The 15,053-nt window shown below is 47.8% G+C and overlaps 1 protein-coding gene across 43 annotated transcripts in view; it reads right to left on the minus strand.

Moving 5' to 3' along the window:
- Window positions 1-15,053, minus strand: part of PTK2 (protein tyrosine kinase 2) — a 297,953-nt gene that overhangs the window by 151,202 nt on the left and 131,698 nt on the right. For all 43 annotated transcript variants that reach the window (XM_070075578.1, XM_070075572.1, XM_070075548.1 and 40 more), the window contains 3 exons: window positions 13,227-13,306; window positions 12,919-12,981; window positions 1,731-1,785 (listed from right to left, as the gene is read on the minus strand). In XM_070075578.1, the coding sequence (XP_069931679.1) occupies window positions 1,731-1,785; window positions 12,919-12,981; window positions 13,227-13,306 (198 nt within the window). The remainder of the gene's footprint in view (window positions 1-1,730; window positions 1,786-12,918; window positions 12,982-13,226; window positions 13,307-15,053) is intronic.

Raw genomic sequence — 15,053 nt, forward strand, 5'->3', positions numbered from 1 at the left:
AATAGAGCTATACTTCGACTGTGAGTCACACTGAGATAAACCCAGCCTTGCCCTGCCACTCACCAGAGGTTCCCAGCAGATGTGCCCAAGAGCAGAGTCCTAGGTGCGTGTTCCCAGCTCCCCAGTGTCAGCACGACCCCACCAAGACAGTGAGCAGAGCACTCGTCACTGACCGTGACATAAATTCGGGGCTCTGTCCACTGCCGCCTGTCACTCCAGACACCGCCCCACATTTACTCGGCCTGTCCTCGGTGACGGCGACGGCTTCCTGCTGTCTCCATGTCTTTCATGATCTTGATACCCGTGAGAGTAAGGATCAGAATATATGGAATGTCCCTTGATTTGAGTTTGACTTGCTTGTTTTATTGGGTTGAGATTTTTTAAAATGTGTCTCTCGCAGCACTAACAGACACAGAAATTTTAAATATCTGAGAATTATTCTCGGTGACTGAGGCACATATCCCCTGGATTCTGTTTTCTGGCGCCCATCACAGCTAATTCCAGCTCCACCACATAGAGCGGGGCAGCATCTCACAGTTCAACATGGACGTTAGCCACAAACAGTCCTCTAAAAATCTAAATCTAAAGTAACACGGCAAGTAAACCAAAACAGCTTTTGGAGAAACAGGTGCATGGTTACAGCCTTTTTATGGTTGTCCGAGGCAGCTTACCCTGCTGTCCACCACACCGGGCCCGGCTAACCCACACGACGCTCAGAGGAATCTTGGGTGCTAAGAGACCAGTTTTATCCCCACTTTACAGATGCGGAAACTCAAATATACAGAGTCTAGTGACTCGCTCAAACGCGACACTGAGCTGAAGGAGTCAGTTTTCCCAGTCAGCTTTCTGAGCCACTGCCCCACACTCACTCAGGACACACGCCCATCCTGGCTGGCCTGCACGGGAGGCGGCACAGAACACCGCCTTTGTCAAACAGGCAAGTAACGCGGATCAGCCACCAACTGTGGCCCGCCAGGTGCCGCATGAGATGGAGTAACTTACTGTTGATCTGTGAAATACTCGCACTACAATAGTATTTTCTTCAATACGGAAATAAGGAACAAGTCCCAAATCTCATGGCTGATCTGACCCCGAAGTCTGTTTCTCCCACTGCCTGTGGATGTCATCACTGGGTGCTCTGTGCTGGTTAGGGAACCACTTCAGAGTCCGCCCTCGGAGGTTCCTCAGCTGGAGTGCGAACTCCAGGAACCAGTAAGAGCTCAGGCTCCGAAAAGTCACCAGTGCAGGGAGAGTCCACACGGTCGAAACGGGAAGAGAGAACTTCAGGGGGCACCGACACCTAGTGTGCAGGCGCCGTGGACAGAGACACAGGGGAAGAGAGAACTTCAGGGGGCACCGACACCCAGTGTGCAGGCGCCGTGGACAGACACACAGGGGAAGAGAGAACTTCAAGGGGCACCGACACCTAGTGTGCAGGCGCCGTGGACAGAGACACGTGCTGACACTCGGGATCCAGCTGCCATGACTCTTTCACGTACGTATTCTTTTTCTTCCTCGTGTCAGAATACCTGAGACTGCAAAGGCCAGGCGACAGGACACTCATGTGACCTGGTCAATTCTGTACTCAGCTGGGGACCATGTACAGTCAGGGAGTGAAACCACGGCTCTGTGGGAGAAAGCTGTCCTATGAACACCTACAAGCCACTAATATGTAAAGAGCAACTAGCAACGTTTCAGCACTTGATTATGACAAAGGAAATTCTAATTACCTTGACAGAATCCAGCAAACTCTTAGGGAAAAATCGCTTTAAACCAACATCTTTTCTGAAATACAAAAAGAAGCAGATTAACAAATAACAGTAATTAACATCACGACATACCTGCAAGAATGTGAAAGCATGTTACAATTCTTGTCCGGGAAGGAAACAAGCCTGGCAAAGCCCCTCAGCACGTGTGTGGACGGCGTGCAGCCCCGGCGCCCTCCAACGTGCACAGAAAACAATGCCACACGCGGCTTTACGCGAATCTTCTTCTTTGCAGGGCGTTGTTGAAAACTCTGCTGAAACACATCCTCTTGGAAAGTCACACACACGAGAGACTGCTCTTCCCCAGGAACTGCCTGGGGGCAGCTGCACAGACACCAGTTCTGCAGAGGCTGTACTGTTTTGTAGAGAAAGTAGCTGGCCAGATGATGAAAGATTCAAGATACGCCTTGGAAGTTTAAAAAAAAAAGTGCCCTTTGGGGCTGACATCATGGCATCGTGGGCTAAGCCACTGCCTGACACTGGCATCCCAAACGCATACCGGTTCAAGTATCGGCTGCTCCCTTTCTGACCCAGCTCCCTGCTAACACGCCCGGGAAAGCAGCGGAAGATGGCCAAGTGCCTGAGCCCCTGCATCCCACACAGGAGACGGAGACGAAGCCCTGCCACCCGGCTGTGGCCTGGCCCAGTCCCAGCCACTGAAGCCTTTTCAGTTAAGAGTGAACCAGCAGGCCGGCGCCGTGGCTCACTAGGCTAATCCTCCACCTAGCGGCGCCGGCACACCGGGTTCTAGTCCCGGTCGGGGCGCCGGATTCTGTCCCGGTTGCCCCTCTTCCAGGCCAGCTCTCTGCTGTGGCCCGGGAGTGCAGTGGAGGATGGCCCAGGTGCTTGGGCCCTGCACCCCATGGGAGACCAGGAAAAGCACCTGGCTCCTGGCTCCTGCCATCGGATCAGCGCAGCGCGACGGCCATTGGAGGGTGAACCAACGGCTAAAGGAAGACCTTTCTCTCTGTCTCTCTCTCTCACTGTCCACTCTGCCTGTCAAAAAAAAAAAAAAAAAAAAAAAAAAAAGAGTGAACCAGCAGATGGAAGATCTCCCCGTCTCTGAAACTCTGCCTTTCAAATAAAGTAACTCAAAAATAAATAAGTCCCTTTGACTTATCCTAAAGTCAGCGATTTTTAGAAAGAAACTCCTGTTAAAGGGACTCATTCACCTACGCACAGGCTGTCACCTGCTCCACCTAAGGAAAGCAAAACCACCCCAGAAGCAAGTGACTCGCCCCAGGCCAGCGGCTGCATCCGCGAGGCTGGAGCCCCAGTCTCTTTTAAGTCAGGCTACACAACTAAATCAGTCCTCATTATCAAGAGCCTCAACACACTCTGGCCAAGAGAGCAGACTGGAAAAAGCAACACTTTCTTTTTCGCCTACTTTGGTAGTAAGTTACCAAGGTGGTCAGCCACTAGATGGCACTTGTGTGCCGGGACAATGAAATGACAGCTCTGAAGTAACTTCCAAGAGACGCTGGGAAACAGAATGGGAGAGAGGGGCAAAATACAGGCATCTTCTCAGAACCACAAAAAGAAAAAATCAACTGGATACAAAGGATCAAACTGAGCGATCACTTGTTCCTGAACTGAGCTGACTGGCAGTGTACACAAAACAGAAGTCACGTCAAATCCCTGCTTCATCCTAACATTTTAGTCCCTCATTCTACAATCTGTTACTTTGTACCTAAACCAACAAACTCTTGTTAAGTGCAAAACTGAGTCTCAGCTCCCACTCTGTTCTGTTACTCCTCTGTTAACTCTACCCCACAACCTGCTTCCTGGCGTCAGCTGTCAGGGGCTCGTCAATTGCTGCCTTTCCACTTCCAACCTCTTTCCCTTGACAGCTCCCCCGCATCCTCTCAGAACTGCGGCTACCTGCTCTGAGGATTAAGGGGAGAGTCCGCCAAGTTCTTACAGGTGTCTGTTGCCTTATAAAGATCAGAGTCTACATGTTAAGGACACTGATGCTGACCGCCACTGGGAAGCAGGAAACTAAGCATCTAAGAGAAAGCACCTCCCTAGAATCCCCAAAGTACTTACCCTGCGCATTCAATCTCGCATCCTCTCTCAGGAAACTGTTCTGTGATAAGCAGCATTTATTTTCTGTCAGAGTTCTGGATTCAAGTCTTGGTACTAACTTGTGTGAATGTCAGGTTATGCCAATTCCTACAGCAGAAAAACTCAAAGGGGGCAGGCAGTTTCCTTTCCTGTAATTATCCTAGAAGCCCCTTGTCCAGAGAGTGTGTGGTCCCACACCCCACTCGTGTTAGTGCCAAGTGAGGTATGGCCCAATCCCAAGCTCGGAGGAGGGCAGCAGAGGGCAAGAGAAGTGGGGGCACTGTGGAGACACAGTGGACAGACTCGAGTGTCCGGCAGAGCGGGAGACGCTGGGGGAGGGAAGGCTGGTGGGCACTGTGGAGACACAGTGGACAGACTCGAGTGCCCGGCAGAGCGGGAGACGCTGGGGGAGGGAAGGCTGGTGGGCACTGTGGAGACACAGTGGACAGACTCGAGTGCCCGGCAGAGCGGGAGACGCTGGGGGAGGGAAGGCTGGTGGGCACTGTGGAGACACAGTGGACAGACTCGAGTGTCCGGCAGAGCGGGAGACGCTGGGGGAGGGAAGGCTGGTGGGCACTGCGGAGACACAGTGGACAGACTCGAGTGTCCGGCAGAGCGGGAGACGCTGGGGGAGGGAAGGCTGGTGGGCACTGTGGAGACAAAGTGGACAGACTCGAGTGCCCGGCAGAGCGGGAGACGCTGGGGGAGGGGAAGGCTGGTGGGCACTGTGGAGACACAGTGGACAGACTCGAATGCCCGGCAGAGCGGGAGACGCTGGGGGAGGGAAGGCTGGTGGGTCATCGGCTCTCTGCAGACCTCGAGTCCTCCTGGTGAGCCTTCCACACAGTGACTGGCCTGGGGGGAGCAGGGCAGGGACAGCCTCTCCTGACCCTGGAGCTGTCACTAGGGCTCCACATCTGGTTCTCAGAGCCAGGGGAGGTAAAGAATTTACCACACTCTTTCTGTTACAAATGAGAAAATTAAAAACGAACCAAGAAGCTTGTTACGTTTCAAGGGAAGTCAAAGAGCACTTTTCTTTGTGAAAATGAAGACTATTACTAGGTGTCACTTTTATTTCAGATGTGAAAACAACTCCACTAGGAAAACAGAAAAGCATGGATGGCAGTTTTCCCCAACGCTCTTGAGTGCTAACCAATGTGTACTGTATGTCTACATGCTCAGATAACTGGCAGGTGAGGGGAAAAAAAGAGGCTACAGCCCATACAATTACGGGGGTGGGGAAATCCAACACCAACTCCAACATACTTCGACTTAATCCAGGAAACGGTCTAATTCGGGCTTTGTAACAGGAGATTCTGAAAGCACCTAAGGTACGCTCAAGGGTTTAGGGACAGACTATTTAGGCATCTCAATTCGGAACCTCTCTTTGGACTCTGGGCAGGGCTGCGGGACGCTGTGCCGCCTCTCCTGGAGCTCTGTGCGTCTGCACTGGTGTACAGCGCGCACGCTCTCTGCAGCAGCTCAGCCCCGCCCTTCAGCTCATGCCACACAGACGGAACAGCGATGCAGTGTGCTCATCACCAACACAGTACGGCCACTGGCACCGGCTGTAACTCTACTGTGCTAGTAACTGTCAAAGGACATATCTATCCTAAGTGCATTGAAACTCATGTGATAACGCTGGCACACAGAAAGCTTCTACAACACTGCCGAACCCAAGCACCACTTCATTAGATTCCTATCAGGTCCTCAAAAGACGGGGAATTTACATTACATTAGAGCTGTGTTGTCCAACACAGTAGCCACTAGCTGTCTGCAGCTGTCCAGAATTAAATTCCATTCCCAATCACATTAGCTACAGCTCAAGTGCTCAGTAGCCCTGTGTGCTAGTGGCTCATGTTCCCATCACCGCAGAAAGCTGCAGAGGGCAGGGCTGGGCCAAAGCGAAGGATGAGGATTTCTCTCTGACTCTAAGGCAGGGGCGGGGAGCACCCGGCCGCGGGCCACAGGAGGCCTGTGAACTCACTTGGCGCGGCCCTGCCAAGGCAACTACAGATGGGACCTGAAATTCAGGAAATCTAGAGCAGGTTAATTTTCAAGTAGTTAGCTTTGAACTGTCTGTGAATTATGTTATAAATACTCAAACGCTGCTGTCAGGGAAAAGGTTCCACACCCTGCCCCGGAGCTCGGGGGTCCGAGAGCCTCTCAGTAAAGGCAGGGACGGGAAAACGGAGAGGTGGTGGCTACTGTGCGCACGGCAACCGTGGGACAAGCACACGGGAGGATGGTGGGGTGGGGCAGGCCCAGCTAACGACACAGCAGCTCTGACAGGAGAGAGCTCACGCCGCGGCAGGGCCTCTCACTGAGACCGCCTGCCTGTGTGCTGTGTCTTCCCCTGTCCCCCAGGGTTACAAGAGCAGTATCTACTTTCTCTTAGATTCCAATTATTTTGACTTGAAGCCAAAAGAAGGAGAGCCCGTGCTCATTTACTTACTCCACACTCCGGGCACCGCAAAGGCCACTGGGTATGGCATCACTCCTCCTCCTCCAGTGAGATACTTACACAGGCAACTAAGCAGACCACAGCGGGAAGCCAACTACAGGATAAGAGTTCAAAACCACCACATTTTGCTGATGAGACTTAGCGCTTCTCGGTCTTAAAATTATCTTTGTGATCAATTTTAAATTAGAATGTTCTTAATGATTAATTCACCTCCGTCCTTCAAGTAAAATATTTAGACCTGCGGACTGATGGAGCCTTCTTTCCCTTTCCCTTTGCGAAACCTCAAAATTCCTTTCATCTCTCCGCTGATTGCCAGCAACGCTCTCTGGGTCTGCAAACAAAGTCCTGCTTGGGGAGCTGTGCAGGGCCAGATCCTGTGCACAGTCAGCTTCTCACAGAGCCCGAGCCACCAGCACCCCGCCCAGCAGACTCGAACAGGCAGCAGTACGCTGGGGACTCTAAGATAGTCCCAGGCTGCGGCCGTGCCCCGCACACGTGCTTCCATCTGCACATGCCGATTCAAGGGCACAAATTCAAAACACAGCAGGCTTGCACAGACCTTGGACTACAATAAGCTTTATCTACATATTTAAAAGGACTGAGGTTTACTTGAAGGGAATCTGTGTCAAGGGTAACTTTATTTCTCCTTTGGCAATATGTCTAAGACTGTGACATTGGCGACTGTGTTTAAACAATACTTCATGGATGTAATTACTTCCTCGTACATTTAATTGGAAAATTGAACTAAAATGTGCGTCTTCACGTAGACTCCAAGATTCTCAGGACTGAGTGCAGTCAACAACAGTACCAACACACCCTCCTGTGCAGGTCAGACTTTCAGCCCCAGGAAGCTCATCTCCACTACCACTCTGGCTGTAACAGAGACCTCCTCTCCTCCACCTGGACCACACAGGGCCAGCTTCTGGCCAGAGCAGCACTGCATCCCATCTCCCCCGCAGCCAGGTGTGCCGGGGTGATTCTGCTTTGGTCAGTGTTTCTGTAAGAAATGCACTGTGGACACACTTGTGTCCATGAGGGAGAGGAGGACAAAGTACATCTCCTCCTCCTTCTTGGGGGGCTGACTACACACTTGACAGGGACTTCCAGCAACCCCTGAATTACACAAAGGACAATCAAAAGGAACCTGGAGCCCTGTGGCTGACAGTACCGACTGTCAAGGACTTACTTGATAAGAAATAGACACAAGCATCCTAATAAAGCCACTGCCAATTCCTGCCGAATCTATCAGCATCCCCATTTTTGATATCCTATTATAGGTGGCTAAAGAAAACACTGGATTAGTGTTGACAAGAACAATGGAAAAAAATTCAAAAACAAAGCACTTGTGCTTTAAGTCATGGGTTTCTTTTACAAGAAGTATCTTTGAATTAAACAGTAATCAAATATCAAGATATCAGTTTCATTCATGCATTACTTTTTTTTGTACTCTATATATTAGTTGCCACCAATCAGAGAAAACATACGAACGATATTTGTCTTTGGGGACGAGCCTATTTACTAATTAAAATGATCTCCAATTGCATCTAGCTGGTTGTGAAAGACAGGATTTCACTGTGTTTATGGCTGAGTAGTATTCCAGCATGTACAAACACCACATTTTTCTTTATCCAGTTATCAGTTGGTGGACACCTGGGTCGATTCCATTTCTTAGCTACTGTGAGCTGAGCTGCTATGAACACAGGGGTACAGGTGACTTTCACATGCTGATTTCATTTCCTTATGGGAATCCCTAGGAGTGGGGCAGCTGGGTCACATGGCAAATTTATTCCCAGCTTTCTGGAGAATCTCCATGGCTGCCTTCCACAGCAGCTGTCCTAGTTTCCACTCCCATCTTGGAGTATTGGGTTTGCTCTTTCTCCGCATCCTCACCAGCATTTGCTGTGTTTTGACTTCTGGAAGGCAGCCACCCTAACTGGGGTGAGGTGAACCCCGCACGGCTTCAATCTGCACTTTGTGATGGCGACTGCCCCTGAGCATCTTTCCATGCGGCTGCTGGCCATTTGTGTTTCATCCTTTGAAAAATGCTTGCTCATATCCTTAGCCCTTTTCTCTTTTTTTTTTTTTTTTTTTTTTGACAGGCAGAGTGGACAGTGAGAGAGACAGAGAGAAAGGTCTTCCTTTGCCGTTGGTTCACCCTCCAATGGCCGCCGCAGCCAGCGCGCTGTGGCCAGTGCACCGCGCTGATCCGATGGCAGGAGCCAGGTGCTTTTCCTGGTCTCCCATGGGGTGCAGGGCCCAAGCACCTGGGCCATCCTCCACTGCACTCCCGGGCCACAGCAGAGAGCTGTGGGCAACCGGGACAGAATCCGGCGCCCCGACCGGGACTAGAACCCGGTGTGCCAGCGCCGCAAGGCGGAGGATTAGCCTAGTGAGCCGCGGCACCAGCCTCCTTAGCCCATTTCTTAACTGGGTTGCTGTTTTGCCGTTTGATTTTCTTGAGCTCCTCATATGTCCTACGTATTAACCTTGCATCAGATGTACAGTCTGCACATGTTTTCTTCCATTCTATTGGTTGCCTATTCACTTTACTGAGTGTTCCCTTTGCTGTGCCAAAGTTTCTTAGCTTGATATAATCCCACTTGTCTACTTTTGCTTTCAGTCCCTGTGTTCCTGGGGATGATCTTTTCTTTTAAAGATGTACAGCTGCAATGGCAAGGGGCTAGGCCAGGCTGAAGTCAGGAGCCTGGAACTCCATCTGGGTCTCCATATGAAGGCAAGAAACGCAGGTGAGCCATCTTCTGCTGCTTTCACAAGTACATTAGCGGGGAGCTGGACCAGAAATGGAACATCTGGGTGCAAAATGGCTATCATATGGGGTAGCGGAGTAACAGGCAGCAGCTGAATCCCTGTGCCACAATATCAGACTTGGGCTGGGTAATTTTAAAACATGGATTTGATCATGCTCATCCAGAGGATAAACATAAAGCTAACAAATAAAAGGGTAGAGGTCAGGGCCCACACTGTGGTCCAGTGGGCTAAGCCTCCGCCTGTGGCACCAGCATCCCATATGGGTGCCAGTTCTAGTCCTGGCTACTCCTCTTCCTATCCAGCTCTCTGCTATGGCTGGGAAAAGCAGTAGAAGATGGCCCAACTGCTTGAGGTCCTGCAACCATGTGGGAGAACTAGAAGAAGCTCCTGGCTTCAGATTGCCCCAGTTCCAGCCATAGCAGCCATTTGAGAAGTGAACCAGTGGATGGACGATCCTCCTCTGTCTATTCCTCTATCTACCTCTTAAATAAATAAAATCTTTGGGAGGTAGTTTATAATTTTCTAATTCATTAGAAAAGAAAATTTGAAATAAGAAAACCAACTAAGAATATAAAGTTTATTTCTAGGATATGAGAAATAAAAATAACACAAGTAAGTCCAAATATTTCATTCACCCTAATAAACATAATGTAATAGTTCTATCAGAAGAAAGACTTAACAAATTTAACTTAAGGAATCTAGCTCCATAGCCAGTCTAGCTTCAAAAGTCTCATCTGAAGTGAAAATAGAAAACATAAACTAGGCCAGTGCTCATCTAAAGAAGGCAATACACACTTTAGGATAAAAAATTTAAACAAAACAAAATATGTGTCATTATGCATTTGAGAGGCTCACTAGACAATGACATAAAGTTCATTTACCAAAAAGATGTAAACATTTTGTATTCTTAAATAAGAGTGTCAAAATAGAAAAAAAAATTAGCAAGCGTACAGGAAGAAATTGGTAAAGCCATTATCCTAAATGGATACTTCAATACCTGTCTCCTAACTACTGATTGTCAAAAGAAAAAAACACCAGTATAAACAGTTAGAAAGCTTGATTACAAAATGTTTTTAAAAGCAGATCACATAAAGCAAATACAGCAAAATGTTACCAACTGCAGAATCTAGCGGACAGACACACAGGTGCTCACTGTGCACCATTTCAGAGAACACTCGGGGTAATGTCTCCTAACAGTCCACAAAGAAGGTTTCCACAGAGCCAAGAAGCTCAGAATCACCGAGACCACGCCCTCTGATCGTGACGCCACCACGCTAAGACTGGGAGAGAACGTTAGAGAACGTCTCTAACGAAGTCACACACTCAGAAACAGAAAGGCACCCGCAAGGCTGCAGAACAAGCATTCGCAACCTGGACTGCTGCGAGCTCCTCAAGGAAGTCAGATCCTCAAACTCACAAACCGAAAAGCAGATGATTCATGGGTTTTATTGCCCACAAAAAGAAGAAGATGAGCATATAAAGAGCACAAAGAACAAACATTACAGACACGGTTAATACGACAAAGCCGTAAGACTACTAAGAAAAACATGCGTACCAGGAAAACTGGTGAAACATGCAGTCTATGTGGGGAGAGGCTATCTACTGGCCATATGTGTACAGCGTGTTAATACCGTGACACCAAATGAGGGGAACCAGACAGCAACGGTCTAGCATACAGCTGCAGGCAAAAACAAGCCTGAACTGAATTTCCACAATCAGCAACTCATTAAATGTCACGTCATCTGCTCTCTGAACAGACCCACAGGCTAACCTACATCTATGTCCGTCACATGGAAAGGTTTCTCCAACATAAAGCTGAATTTTTAAAAAGGGTGTATCTGTAGTATCCGTCCACTTCCGTTAAAAACTATGCACTTCACTCATGCACACACACACGTGTGCCTTGAAAAGGTGGCTAGAGCGACAGTTATTAAACAGTGAAGGTGGCTGTTTATGTGGTGAGATGTAAAGGTTTCTTACTATCAACTTTCTCTAAGGGCTCAAATATCCTCATGGTACAAGGATGTGAAGACAGCCTTCCTTCTCTTTAACTCTCATGTCTGGTTCCTGTAAGTATCATGTATACACATGCCCCAACACACAATGTCCACTTAAACACAGACTGTTCAACTGTAGAACCACACCCTTTAAGAAGGGTGCCACTCCCGCGTGGGAGACCCAGAGGAGGCTCCTGGCTCCAGATCGGCTCAGCTCCAGCCACTGTGGCCATTTGGGGAGTGAACCAGCGGATGAAGATCTCTTTCTCTCTGTAACTCTTTCAAATAAATAAAAACAAATGTTAAAAAAAAAAGAGAAGGGTGTCACTGATCTAATTTACAAGTTCATGCTACATCTACTTCTCCTGGGTCTATATCACAAACCCTTATTTATGGACAGTAATTCTCACATTCTCCACTTCACTGACCTCCCACAAACACAGAGGACTTGAAGTCACCAATTAATATCCACATTTGTCCATTTCTATTCACCTATTCTGTCACCTGAATTTCTGTAACTTCTAGAAAGAAACTGAATTTACACCAAGTTTAGTGCAAAATTCGTCTTCATTTCAATCAGATCTTGAATTAAAAACTCATTTTTGAAAGCATACCCCCCCCCCCCACCTGGATGGGGACCCGCCTCTGTGTTCCTCGCTATCCCACTGGCGGCTGGGCCTGCTGAACGTGTGCCCAGGCACCACCGTGCTTTCTCAGGCATCCACCTCTGGAGGCCTCTGACCGCACAGACTTCCAGTCACTGACCGGGGCGCTCTCCTGGCCCTACATCACTACTCACCATCTGCTGGACCTTTCTGGTCACTAGCACGTCCCTGGGACCACACAGTGTCATCACTGAGTCTCTTTAGGCTCCTCTCTGCTGTTCCAGGTTCTAAAGTTAGGTCAGGCGGGAATCCACATCTCCATGTCTTCCTGCTCACAGGAGGGCAAGAGATGCCACGGCTTCTGAGTCCCCTGCTTCCATCTGTTACCATCTGAATAAAATCCCAGCTTGTGAACACGGAATTTTAAATTACCACTCTCCTCTCACTGCTGCCCTGCTTCGCGAGGTTCAGCGAGTCAGCCATGCTCAAGGACCAAGCCCAGTTCCACTGTGCAGAATTATCAGGCAGCAGGGATCCGGCCCTGCCTTACGCACTCCACTCTCCCCCACAGGCACGTCGTTCTAGTTCTAGGAGCGGGGCGCCAGCCACGATGCTGTGCCGTTACAGATGCCGACTTCCCTTGCCAGACTGACTTTGGACCCCTCCCCTGCCACCCTCCGTGAAATACTGAGTCCTCAAGACGCAGGTTCAACAGCAGCTCCCTGCGGAACCACCTCAGGCTACCAGAACCACGCTCCCCCCAAACCCCGCGGACACATCTACTGGAGCGTCCAGCACACTTTCTCACTGGTGCGATTGTGCTTGGTCATCCGAGACTCTGAGGGGAGAATTCTGTATTATTATTTTCTGACTCTTCAGCACTGAACTACCAAAGACTCAGTGCACATTCAATAATGGCTGCTAAGTGGAAAAATGAATAAACAAAAAAATGCATAAATGAACAGATAATCAGCAAAATAGAAAAAAAAGAAATATCATCCCAAAATAATTGAATCTACAGAGAAAAATGTATTAAATGGAAGACAGTAGGTCAGACATATGATTAGTTTGCCAAAGACATTTATCAACCAATTTGTGTTTGCTAACACAGCAAACGTCAAAGCCCCGTAACACTTTTCTTCCTGCATACAAAGTCTGAGAGACAGCAGTGCCTCAAGGTCAGTATCCGGCACAAAGTGAGAAAGTGCTTCGTTCTAACATCTGCGAGCAGAGCACAAGAGTGGAATACTTACTCTAAGACTTCATAATTCGACTTCTTTTCTAGGGCATTGCCCCTCATCTCCCAGTACGATCGCCTAAAACCAGGGAGACATACATTACAGATGTCTAGTCACATAAAGCACGTTTCTGCTTTTACTCAAATAAAACTGGGGATAGAGGTATTCAATAAGCAATTTTATAAGCAATTTATAAGCAATTCAGAATTAAGATTTTATTCAATGTTTTACTGACGATCTTTCGAAAAAAGGGAAATATCCAGAAATTCCAAGTATAATGAAACCACTGATGAACAAACCTCAATGCATAATTACCACCTTACCGTATTTCCAGACAACCCAGCTTCAAAGCAATGTCTTGGTCCACTTGATCAGCTATCTCTAACATATAGTCACTCTTCACCTACAATTAAAAACGCAGTTTAGAGACAAGACATTTGAGAGGCATTCATCAACAAGTTCACTGACCACCCTTACATACTTCATTTATCAGTAATTATGCCAGATCCTACAGATATAAAAATGAGTAACACACACAAAAACATAGAGCAGTGAAATGGTCTCCTACCAACAGAAGCTCACAGCATCTCTAACCCTGGAATGAGACACGAGGAGACAGCTCGCAGCGAGTGAGAGGTGCTTTACGCCCTCCTGTCAGTAGAATGGCACAAGCCTGCGGAGCTGTCTGCTGGGCGGGCACCTGTCTCTGCGGGACTTACAGGACACCTCACCACCAGCTGCAGAACACACTCTTCTCGGCACACACAGGACACTGCCTAGGCCACAAATCAAGTCTCAGAAAATCTAAAAAGAACAAAATCATACCACGTATCTTCTCAGACCATAAAGGAATAAAACTAGACATCAACGAGAACAACAGAACACTCATAAATACCTGGAAATTTAAAAATATGCTATTGAATGATCAATGGCTCATTGAAGAAATTTAAAAACAAAAAACTTTCTTGAAATAAATGAAACTGAAAAGACAACATATCAAAACCTGTGGGATACAACAAAAGCAACAGTAAGAGGGAAGTTTATAGCATTAAGTGTTTACATTAAAAAAAGAGGAATGTTTCAAATTAAAGATCTAATGACTGCATCTTAAAGACTCAGAAAAACAAGAACAAACTAAAACCAGAATCAGCAGGAGGTGAGACACAATAAGGATTAGAGTAGAAATAAAAGAAATCGAAGTTAAAAAATAAAAGATTAACAAAACAAAAAGTTGGTTTTTTTAGAAGATAAACAAAATAGATAAACTGATGTCCAGCCTAACAATGAAAAAAAGACTCAAATAAATAAAATTAGAGATGAAAAGGAGACTTACAACCTACATCACTGAAATACAAAGGATTATAAGAAACTACTATGAAGAACTACATGCCAATAAACTGGAAAACTTCAAAGAAATGGGTCAATTCCTGGATTCATATAACCTACCAAGATTGAATCAAGACGATACAGAAGACCTAAACAGACCCGTCACAAGCAATGAGAATGAAGCAATGATCAAAGTCTTCCATCAGGGGAAAGTCCAGGACCTGACGGCTTTACCACTGAATTCTACAAATCATTCAAAGGGGGGAAACTCCAATATTCTTCCAACTATTAAGACACCGAACATGATGAAACTCTGCCAAACTCTTCTCATGAGGCCAGCATCACTTTGATACCCAGACCAATCAAAGACACAACACGAAAGGAAAGCTACAGACCTACTTCCTTAATGAACACAGACGCAAAGATTCTCAACAAAATCCTAGCAAATCGAATCCAAAACCACGTGAGAAAGATCATACGTCACGATCAAGTCAGATTTACCCCAGAACTGCAAGGGTGGGTCGACATCCACAATCAATCAATGTCATAAATCACATGACAAAATGGAATCAAAAGCCACAGTCACCGCAACAGACGCAGAGAAAGCGACACTGCTTCCTGACGGTAACAACGCCCCGGATTCGGGTCTGGAAGGAATCCCCCTCAGAGCTAGAAAGGCCACCTGTGACGGACAAACAGCCGATGCTGGACGGCACGAGAAAGGCTGAAACGTTCCCCTCGGACCTGGAGCAACACACGACGCCCGCTTTGCCACTCTGACCCAGTCAGCACTGGGAGTTTTAGCAGAGCAACTGGGGAGGAGA

The sequence above is a fragment of the Oryctolagus cuniculus genome, chromosome 6 (genome assembly GCF_964237555.1).
Source record: "Oryctolagus cuniculus chromosome 6, mOryCun1.1, whole genome shotgun sequence".
In the NCBI taxonomy this organism is placed as follows: Eukaryota; Metazoa; Chordata; class Mammalia; order Lagomorpha; family Leporidae; genus Oryctolagus; species Oryctolagus cuniculus.